This window comes from Spea bombifrons, chromosome 4, assembly GCF_027358695.1.
Source record: "Spea bombifrons isolate aSpeBom1 chromosome 4, aSpeBom1.2.pri, whole genome shotgun sequence".
Taxonomy (NCBI): Eukaryota; Metazoa; Chordata; class Amphibia; order Anura; family Pelobatidae; genus Spea; species Spea bombifrons.
The window spans coordinates 9762121-9774181 of NC_071090.1; the positions used below are offsets into that span (position 1 = coordinate 9762121).

The 12061-nt window shown below is 38.6% G+C and overlaps 1 protein-coding gene across 16 annotated transcripts in view; it reads right to left on the reverse strand.

The window, feature by feature from the left end:
• LOC128491197 (protocadherin gamma-A4-like) overlaps nt 1-12061 on the reverse strand; it is a 216430-nt gene that overhangs the window by 113265 nt on the left and 91104 nt on the right. For 2 of the 16 annotated variants that reach the window (XM_053463448.1, XM_053463446.1), the window contains exon 1: nt 1843-4287. The exons of the other annotated variants lie outside the window; for them this stretch is intronic. In XM_053463448.1, the coding sequence (XP_053319423.1) occupies nt 1843-4272 (2430 nt within the window). In that variant the 5' untranslated portion in view covers nt 4273-4287. Of the gene's footprint in view, nt 1-1842; nt 4288-12061 lie in introns of those variants that run through there. 16 annotated transcript variants of the gene reach the window in all.

Below are 12061 nucleotides of genomic sequence, written 5' to 3' on the forward strand. Positions count from 1 at the left end.
ACAAGTGCTGTGTGGCAAAGTAAAGCAATTTATGCACAGCAGTGATTAATGTGATAAACCCCAGGAGTGGCTTACCCCACCTCTCAAATGATCATCATGTGGGAATAAAGACTGGAATCACCAGAACAGCATGTGCATATCCCCAGTTAAACATAGTGTGTACCTAGTAAAACATCCCCCCTGCAACAAGCGGAACCCAAAACCGTTCCATTCAATATACTGAATTTCCTTGGACATATATGTCCTATGGGGAATAATCATGTGAGGTGATATAAGTAAAAGAGAAAAACTTCTCAGTGAAACAGCAACTAAATAGTGCACATAGAATGAAAAATGTGTACGTTTAAAAAATACATAGTACCACACCACAAGAATCTATAATAAACAAAGAATTCTGCAGACTGCAAAGAAATATCATGCATGCAATGAATAAAAAACAGAACATATTGAGATTTCATAAATGCAACGAGCATAACTCCATAGAAAAAGAATTATGCTCGATTTCATCGAGTATCCAAAAATGAGGAAAAAGAAATATATTCATTTAGTCCCATTGGTAGGAGGGTATTAAGAGTCTTAATCCAAGTCTCACGTTGGAGCAATAACATGGCTCTGTCACCTCCTCTTCTCAAGGAGGGGACCATAATGGAGCATCATTGCATTATTTAAAAAGAAGACCTGAGTGCTGGTAACTACTTGTGTATTTTTGTATGTTACTCTGCTGGGCTACCAAGCACCTGGCTGCAAGAAATTGGTTGGTGTGCAGTAGTGTACTATTTGGCTTTCCAACATTGCTGTTGAGTCAGGGCTCTGTGCGGGCCAGTCAAGTTCTTCTACACCAAACACACCCAACCATGTATTTATGGACCTTGCTTTGTGCACGACTAAATCGACAAAAGTATTGGGACACACCTCTTAATTATTGAAATTAGGCTTTGGGCTGCGCCCGTTGAAGGAAAATCTTGCTTCAGAAGGAAAAATGCTTCAGTATACCATGACATTTTGGACAATGGTATGCTTCCACTTTTGTGATAACAGTTGGGGGAAGACAATTTTCTAATCCAGCATGACTGTGCCTCAGTGGACCAAGCAACATCCATGAAGACATGGGTGGATGAGTTTGGGGTAAAAGAACTTAACTATCCTGTGCAGAGCCCTTACCTCAACCACACTGCTGGTGAGAGGTTTCAAGAATGAATACAGGCAACAGTGAAGCATGGTGGAGTTTTTTTGCGAGTTTGGGGCTGCATTTCTACAAGTGGAGTTGAGAATTGGTCAGAATGAATGGTCTACTCAATGCTAAGGAGTGTAAGCAGATACTTATCCTTCATACATTTGAAGGCAAAGGGTGGTCACACAAAATATTGATTAGATTTCTTCTGTTCACTGACTTTGCATTTTGTTAAATTATTCAAATAAATTAAACATGTCTATTTTTGAAAGCATATATTGCCAGTAATAGATATGTGACATCACAATAATAGATATGTTTCTTAGACTAGTGGTCAATGTCAGGGTTTTTATATAGAGAAATATTTATTTTATATATCAGAAACATTTCATTGTTTTATATAATGTATAGTTGATACCAAGACATACTTAATCCTCTATACATACGTAAGTATATATATATATATATATATATATATATATAATATACATATATAGTATAAATATATATAAATATATATTATTTATATAGATATATATATATATATATATATATATATATATATATATATATATATAATCACTAATTCACCTGAGAATTAAATGATTCCAATATTTTTTTCTTAAAATTGAAATTTTCATTCAACAGAACAGCATAAAAATACATCTTACCTGTTTGTTGTCATGTGGCTTAGATGTATCAGGGTTGGAATCTGTCTCATTAATTATATCTTTTAAGTGTGGGAAATTGAGAGGCTTCGTGAAAGTCAAATCATTTTTCTCTGAGGCTGGAGTGAAGCAGGACTGGTAACATTGTCCCTGAGCCTCTGCTGGAACCATTCTTACTTCCATGTACTTTAAGGTTCCATCTGTGTTCAAGTAAAGAGTTGGCTGGTATTGTTCCGTAAAAGGTTTCAATTGTGTCGGAAAACAACAGTTTCCCATGTCACAATTTTCTTTCTTTATGCATTTTACTAATAGTATAATGAAAGTGATTAGTGAAACAATGCTAATGGCCACCAGAGAAATAATTAAATACAAGGTCACATCTGACGTGGGTTTGGACTTGGTAATGAAACCATAAGATGTAGGATTTTCTTGTACAATGTCATCTACTATATTAAAGAAAATGGTGACTGTCGTTGACAAAGGTGGGTTCCCATGGTCACTTACTGAAATAATGATTTTCTCTGAATTTTCTGACTCTTGTAAACCTCTGCTGAGTCTTATTTCTCCTGTATCGGCTGATACACGGAATAAAGAAGTATCTGAATCTCCAATAAGACTATAATTTAGCCAAGCATTGTGTCCGGAGTCAAAATCTACTGCAGACACTTTTGCAACTAAGTATCCAGCAGATGCGGACCTTGGGATCTTTTCGTTAGCTATTAGCTCTTTTGAAAGCTCTGGGTAAAATACAGTGGGGTAGTGATCATTTACATCTAAAATAAATATAAATACTGTAACATTGGAAAATAATTTTGGATTTCCAGAGTCCTCTGCTCTAACAGTTATCTTCAAAACCTGTGTATGTTCATAGTCAAAGGAACGCTGTGCATGTATATTGCCATTTTTAGGATTGACGTAGACAAACGATGAGACAGAAGAACCATCTATCTGCCTTTCTATAACACCATATGTCACTTCAGCGTTGACTCCCTCATCCTGGTCAAACGCAGACAGTGTGCATAATAGACTCCCAGCATCATTATTTTCCCTTATGAAAGCATTATAAAAGGGCTGGACAAATACAGGAGGATTGTCATTAATGTCTGATATATTAAGAGTGATTTTAGTCTGTGAGCTCAAAGGTGGTGAACCCAAATCAGTTGCAGTCAAATGGATGTTATATTGAGAAATCTTCTCTCTGTCTAACCGTCCACTAGTGACCAATGAATAGTGGTTCTTAAAAGGATTCACCTTAAATGGAATGCTTGGAGAAACTTCCACCTGTACCTCTCCATTTTTACCAAAGTCTCTATCTTTTATACTAAGAAAACCAACAGCAGTTCCCAGGGCTGCATTTTCAGGCAGTTCGTTGATCATAGAAGTAAATGTAATTTCTGGAGGATTATCATTTTCATCCTCAACTTCAATTTGAATAACACATCGCCCAACTAACGAGGGGACTCCATGGTCTTTTGCTTTAATGATTAACTCATGAAAATTAGATTCTTCATAATCGACAGTTCCCTTGATGTAAATAACCCCTGTCTGTGGGTTTAAACCAAATATTTCTTGCACAGAAGTTGGAATATGAGAATCATAAAAATACAGGATTTCCCCATTAGAACCCTCGTCGGGATCTGTGGCATTAAGGTCTATCACAACAGCTTGAAATAACTGGTTTTCCATTAGATGTATTTTGTAAACAGACTGTTCAAATACTGGTGCATTGTCATTGATGTCAATAACTATTACAGTTATTTGGCAGGAGCCAGACCTTGGATTGTCACCACCATCAATAGCAGTGATTTTTAGTTTATGTTCTGTGTTACTCTCTCTGTCCAGACCCTTTTCAAGGACTAGTTCAGGTATAAGGACTCCATCTTTGCGATTCTTCACAGACAAAGAAAAATAAGGATTTGGACTCAGTGAATACTCACTTATACCGTTAACACCAACGTCCATATCTTGTGCAGTCTCCAAAGAAAAATGGGCACCGGGACCTTCCACTAGCTCTGTGATTTTTATAATATGCTCAGGATTTGGGAAAATAGGGGAATTGTCATTAATATCAACAATTTCAATTTCAAGGCTAATCAGTTCTAGAGGATTTTCTGCAATGACTTCAATATGTAACAGACAGCTAATGCTAGATCCGCACAGACTCTCTCTATCAATCCTTTCTATCACAGTTAGATCTCCATTTGCTTGGTTCACAAAAAAATGTCTCCTGCTTCCTTCGGATCCCAGCTGTAGTCTTCGTTTAGGGATATCTGCCAGTATTAAACCCAGATCCCGAGCTATGTTTCCAACAACAGTCCCCAGATCTGATTCCTCAACAACAGAATAACGAAGCTGCCCAGAGACCCAGCTACAGAGGAAAAATAAATGTATCACTTGCCATATCCACGCCTTTCTGAAGCTCCGGAAGTCCATATCGTGAATCCGTTTTAATAGTAAAAAAAAAATAGTTTTTCCACATCAACTTGTAGTTTGCATATTTTTTTTAAGAAGAATAAATAATTCCTGCTTTAAAAAAGCATCCGCACAATTTTCATCATAACAGCTCTTTGTGTGTCGGCGAAACAATGGGAGGAGAGAATATAGATGACATAAGCAAATCTACAAATGCAGCAAAAAGAATGACTGGATGACAAGAATGCCCTCTTCTGGCCAATGATGTTAACTTAATTTAACTTGAAGTTCAAGAAATGTTATTAGACCCCTGAAATTCTAGCTAAACTGGCAAAACAAAAATGTTTATAAGGAACCAAATGGCCCATCTAGACTGTCCTTACCTGAAAGATTGTTTACTAATTTATTGCTTGGAATACTCTTATGCAAATCTTAAGATTTCTTGAATTCCATTACAGTGCTTGCAAGTATTACTTCCATAATCTGCTACCATTTCTGTAAAGTAACTTTTTTATTACTATCTTCTACTTTCAAATTGAGCTCATACCATCTTGTTCTGGTTCTCCTCTTTTTCTTAAAAATGCGACTCTTGGATTTTAATTCCTTGATTATATTCTAAATGATCTATTAGTACATAGTTTCCCCTGCTACTATTACCTCTTCTAGTACAATCCAATATCCTACTGTTTTTTTGTAGATGTCGGCAAACTACTATTAAGTCTGTATTGTGTCGCTGGATTTTCACGTTCTTAATGTATTACTTTACCCTTGGTCAGACCCCTTAAGGACAATGGGCGGTCCCTAAACCCATTGAAAACAATGCATTTTGTCATTAAGGGGTTAAACAGTGGGTCCCAAACATTGCAACATGATACTAAATTTGTTAAAACTAAAATTAATTTAAATGTTTTTATATGTCATATTAGTAGTTACATAGGACATTGATGTTCTTTTCTCTATAATTTCATTTGGTTATCAGGAGAGGTGCTTTATAGTAATATGTACCATTCCGATAAGACATGTTTGCTTTGTTTAAGACACAACAAAGCAATAATGGCCCTTTTTCTCTCATCTTATAAAATTTAATATATAAAAATGCAAAAACAAACAGAATAATGGAATAGCTTTTCTTGGCCTTGGTCAGTAAATTGCAGGAATGGATTCTAGAAGATATACACAGATATTACAAATGTCAAAAGATTCAAATCTGAACTGCCACAAAACTTTAAAACCAAAATGAAAATGTCAATAACATAAGTTATGGTGGGTAAATGTCTACAGAGACCTGCAACGTGACCAGATTCAGTCTCTAAAAGATATTTTACTGGATAGATTAAGTCTATATTTTTCAAAATACCAGTTACATAAATATACTATATATACCATGTTATATATATATATATATATATATATATATATATATATATATATATATATATATATATATATATATATATAGTCTGTAGAATTTGTACAAGAAATGAAAATGATTTTCTATCACTGCTCTTGTAATCACTAATGTTTGCAACTGTATTATAAACTTCTTCAAAAACAAATAACAATATACATATATATATATATATATATATATATATATATATATATATATATACTTGCATATAATGTGGTTTAGTGTAACCCATACATGCAGTTTTGATATTCATTTTTTTTTTAATTACAGAATATAATCATCAGTTGTATTTAAAATATAAACACAATATGAGCCTGAATAATAACATACTTGTGGGAAAGGCATGACCATAAAAGATCCTTGGCGCTCAGTCTTATAAGATCTAAAGCCCTCAATAAAAAGTAGTAAGATTTAATTAATACTGGCTTCAAGAAATCATGCCTCTTCCCTGATTACCTTTTTCACAACTTCTTAATACCTTATTTTTTGTTGAAAGAATAAGTGCATAAATTTGTATCAATTAGACTTATGGATTTGGATTTGTACGAACTGCAAATTAACAAACATATGGTAAATTTGGCCTTTCATAGGAAGCTACGAAAACGAGGACAGCCCCCCGACGAATTGGATGAAAACGAAGCAAAAAGCTCTGAATTTCAGTCTGAAATACGTGGGCCCCCATTCACTCACACTCACTCCCTCACACTTTCATTTTCATTATCTCTCAGACTTTCTAAATGTTTCTCTACCTTCTCTGCAGACCACTTCCGAATGCGCATCTTATGTCTTTTATCTTGTCGCATTTTGCTATCTTCAATCTTCTTCCTTTGTCCACATCTCTGCAGACATAACCCGGTTGGAAACTTCCACAAAAATGGTGGCACTTGCGGTGTCTTCCTTTCTCTGATACTCCAATCGGGGGAGTGGACATCATGAAAATGCCATCATTTTGCTCTAACTTGAACTCAGGGCAATATGGCAGACGTCATCTTTGTGAAGTGCCACCATATTGCCTTTAGTTCAAGTTAGGGCAAAATGACTGCATTTTTGGTTATGTCTTCTTCCCTGATTGAAGGATCAGGGAGAGGACATCACCACATCATTTTGGTGGACGCTCCTGCAGAGTCTGAGGAGAAGAATCTGTTATTTGGAGAAGAAGAGCTTATAGTTTCTCAAAATATGTAAATAATTATGCAGGGAATTTGCTACATAGATTAAGTTATACTGATATAGATGGGATACCTCATGTCATACCTTTATTCAAGCTATGAGAATTCAATAAATTTCATCATAATTCTGTGATTTGTTTACCTAAAACATTATAAAAACACTACCCTATATCCCAAGCCAACAACAATCTTGTATATGTGGATAGTGCTCACCTCAAATGAAATGCAATAAAATGTGTTTTGGCAAAAGTAAACTGAGATGAATAATACTGGAACATGTTGGTGATTTACTAAGCATCTTTTTTCCCTAAACAGCTTGTCAGTGTCCCCCAGCTTGTATGTGTAATCTGTCCCTCCAACCAGCTTGTCTGTGCCATCTTTGCATCCAAACAGCTTGTCAGTGCCCCCAAACAGCCTGCCTATGTCATTAGTAACATAGTAACATAGTTCATAAGGTTGAAAAAAGACCAAAGTCCATCAAGTTCAACCTATATACATATTGTGTCCCTACCGTGTTGATCCATATTGTGTCCCTACCGTGTTGATCCAGAGGAAGGCAAAAAACCCTTATGAAGCAGATGCCAATTGCCCCATACCAGGGGGAAAATTCCTTCCCGACTCCAAATATGGCAATCAGAATAAATCCCTGGATCAACGTTCTGTCCCTATTAATCTACTATCCATAACTTGTAATATTATTGCTTTCAAGAAACACGTCCAGGCTCCTTTTAAACTCTTTTATTGAGTTTACCATTACCACTTCCTCTGGCAGAGAGTTCCATAGTCTCACCGCTCTTACTGTAAAGAACCCCCGTCTGTGCTGGTGTAGAAACCTTCTTTCCTCCAGCCGTAGAGGATGTCCCCTTGTTATAGATACCGTCCTGGGTATAAATAGGTCCTGGGAGTGATCTCTGTACTGCCCCCTTATATATTTATACATAGTTATTAAGTCCCCCCTAAGCCGTCTTTTTTCCAAACTAAATAACCCTAATTCTGATAATCTTTCTGGGTACTGCAGTCCTTCCATTCCCCTTATTACTCTGGTTGCCCGTCTTTGAACCCTCTCCAGCTCCACTATATCTTTCTTGTACACTGGTGCCCAGTACTGTACACAGTATTCCATGTGTGGTCTGACTAGTGACTTGTACAATGGTAGAATTATTTCCTTGTCGTGGGCATCCATGCCCCTTTTGATGCACCCCATGATTTTATTTGCCTTAGCAGCAGCTGCCCGACACTGGTCGCTACAGGTAAATTTACTGTTAACCAAGACTCCTAAGTCCTTTTCCATGTCAGTCGTCCCCAGTGTTTTCCCATTTAATACATATTCCCAGCCTGGATTTTTCTTCCCCATGTGCATAACCTTACATTTATCTGTGTTGAACCTCATCTGCCACATCCCAGCCCAAGCCTCCAACCTATGCAGATCCATTTGTAATCGTGCAGTGTCCTCTATTGTGTTAACCACGCTACAGAGCTTAGTATCGTCTGCAAAGATTGATACTTTACTATACAATCCCTCTACAAGGTCATTAATAAATATATTAAAAAGAATAGGACCCAAAACTGACCCCTGTGGTACCCCACTAGTAACAGTCACCCACTCAGAGTATGTACCATTAATAACCACCCTCTGTTTCCTATCACTGAGCCAGTTACTTACCCACATACACACATTCTCCCCCAGCCCAAGCATTCTCATTTTATGTACCAGCCTTTTATGTGGCACCGTATCAAATGCTTTGGAAAAATCAAGATATACGACATCCAGCGATTCTCCCCGATCCAGTCTAGAACTCACCTCCTCATAAAAGCTGATCAGGTTAGTTTGACAGGACCGATCCCTTGTAAACCCATGCTGATATGGAGTCATACATTTATTTTCATTGAGATACTCCAAAATAGCATCTCTTAGGAAACCCTCAAACAGTTTACATACAACAGAAGTTAAACTAACAGGCCTATAATTCCCCGGGTCACTTTTTGTCCCCTTTTTGAATATTGGCACAACATTTGCAATGCGCCAGTCCTGGGGAACAGACCCGGTCACTATAGAGTCCTTGAATATTAGAAATAGGGGTCTGTCTATTACATTACTTAACTCCCTTAGAACGCGGGGGTGAATGCCATCTGGACCTGGTGATTTGTCTATTTTGATTTTTTTTAGGCGGCACTGTACTTCTTCCTGGGTTAGACAGGCGACATGTACTGGGGCATTTATCTCATCCTGCTGTATATTACCTGGTATTTCATTTTCCTCTGTGAATACAGCAGAGAAGAATATATTTAATAGATTCGCTTTTTCCTGATCCCCGTCTATAACGTCTCCCTCATTACTTTTTAAGGGGCCGACGCTTTCATTTTTAACCTTTTTACTATTTATATAGTTAAAGAACATTTTGGGGTTTGTTTTACTCTCTTTGGCAATGAGTCTTTCTGTCGCCACTTTTGCTGCTTTTATCTGATTTTTACATATTTTATTTTTTTCCCGATAGCTTCTTAGTGCTTCCTCACTGCCTTCCTGTTTTAGTAGCTTAAATGCCTTTTTTTTGCCATTTATTGCCACCTTTACATTTTTATTTATCCACATTGGTTTTCTCTTGCTCCTGACACTTTTATTCCCATACGGTATGTACTTTTCACAGTGAGAATTTAAGATATTTTGAAAAATCTCCCATTTAGTATCTGTGCTTTTGTTTTTGAGGACATTTTCCCAATTTACAGTGTTAAGGGCTTCTCTTAGTTGATCAAACTTTGCCTTCCTAAAGTTCATAGTTCTTGTGGCTCCTCTAAGAGTTCCCTTATTGAACGACAAGTTATAATGTATTATATTGTGATCACTATTTCCTAGGTGCCCTCTGACCTGCACATTAGTTACTCTGTCAGGTCTGTTGGTTAATATTAAGTCCAGTAGAGCGCCCCCTCTGGTTGGGTCCTGTACCATTTGGGACAGATAATTATCTTTACTTATAGTCAGAAAGCGGTTTCCTTTATGAGATTCACAGGTCTCGGTTTCCCAGTTTATGTCGGGATAGTTAAAGTCCCCCATAATAACCACCTCATTGTGATTTGCTGCCTTGTTTATTTGCTTTAATAATTGATCTTCTGCTGCCTCAATTATATTTGGTGGCTTATAGCAAACCCCGATCAGTATTTTATTATTTTTCTTACCGTATATTTCTACCCATAATGACTCCACATCATCATTTCCCTCACATATATTCTCCCGCAGTGTGGCCTTTAGGCTGGACTTTACATAAAGGCAAACTCCTCCCCCTTTTCGTTTTTTTCGATCCTTCCTGAATAGACTATAACCCTGTATGTTAACCGCCCAGTCATAGCTATCATCCAACCATGTCTCTGTTATACCCACTATGTCATAATTTTCTGCAGACATTATTAACTCCAGTTCGCCAGTTTTATTGGTCAGGCTTCTGGCATTAGTAAGCATACAATTTAGAGGTGTATGGTTTTTTCTCCTATCAAGCCTATCCCTATTAACTATTCTAACCCCTCCCTCCGCTCCACCCCCAGGTACATTTATATGCCCCAGCTCTCTATCTATACTATCTTCCCCTTCTATATTGTAGTTTCCCTCCCCCCCTTTCCCTAGTTTAAACACTCCTCCACCCTTCTGGCCATCTTCTCCCCGAGTACAGCTGCACCCTCCCCATTGAGGTGCAGCCCGTCCCTACCGTAGAGCCTGTATCCGACAGAGAAGTCGGCCCAGTTCTCCATGAACCCAAACCCCTCCTTCCTACACCAGCTTCTGAGCCACTTGTTTAGCTCCCTAATCTCCCGCTGCCTCTCTGGTGTGGCACGTGGTACAGGTAATATTTCAGAAAATACTACCTTGGAGGTCCTTGCCTTGAGCTTGCTACCTAAGTCCCTGAAATCATTTTTAAGGACACTCCGCCTACCTCTTACTTTGTCATTGGTGCCAATGTGCACCATGACAGCTGGGTCTTCTCCAGCCCCTCCCAGTAATCTGTCAACCCGATCCGCGATGTGCCGAACTCGAGCGCCAGGCAGACAACACACTGTTCGGCGATCCCGGTCTTTGTGACAGATTGCCCTGTCTGTCCCCCTAATAATAGAGTCCCCTACTACCAGCACCTGTCTGGCCTGCCCTGTGCTCGTCCTTCCCTCCTTACTGGAGCAGACACCGCTCTGGAGGTCAGAGGCAGTGACTTGCTGCAGTATTGCTAACTCTGAACTAACATCCCCCTCATCTGCCAACCGGGCAAACTTGTTGGGGTGTGCTAGATCAGGACTAGCCTCCCTGGCGCTTTTCCCCCTACCCCGCCTTCTAACTGTAACCCAGCTAGCTGCCTGACTGTCCTGTACCTCCATCCCGCTATCCTCCCCCACCTCTACCCGCGAGAGAGCTTGCTCAGTGAGCAGCAGACTCCTCTCCAAGTTATCAATAGATCTCAGTGTTGCCAGTTGCTCCTCTAGACTCAAGATTTGTGCTTCCAAATGAGCAACTTGCACACATCTCGCACAGCAATATGCACCCTCGAAGCGCTGATCAAGGATTGCATACATTGAGCAAGATGTACACCTGACCGCATTGTCAAACATGGAGGACATCTTGGCAATGGGGATAGCTCAAATAACTGGCAAAAACAGACAGTAAGGTGCAAAATATATATAAATATATATGGAATAACAAGGATGTATACTTTCCCCTCCTTTTTGCTTTTTAACTCCTTCTTTGCTTGTAACTCCTCACTTAGAGATGTCACTTAGGAGATTCGCCCCAGCTCAGGATTCTCTTGTGTGTCCAAGTTAAATGCAACTGCAAAAAGCCCCAAACATCCTGTATGTGCAATATTTGCTCCCAAACAACCTGCCTGTGCCTTCTTTGCCACCAAACAGCCTGCCTGTGCCTTTTTTGCCACCAAACAGCCTGCCTGTGCCTTCTTTGTCATCAAACAGCCTTCCTGTGCCATTATGGAAGAAATAAGAATTCATTTAACCATTTTGGTTAATTGATATGTATATCAGTGTCTAGCAATTTTGGAACAAATATCTCTGGAGTTTAGACTGGCAGCAATCTTATCTCTTCCAGGAGGAAGACTTACGCTGTTAGCATGCAAGGCTTATATTAAACATTAAAACACCTGGGGGAGGAGAGAACACTGCAAATGCAGTCACAGATCTGGAAGTATGTTTAAATTGCTGCCTTTAGAAGGCAAATCCCAAGGCTAATACTGCTGCTTGCTAC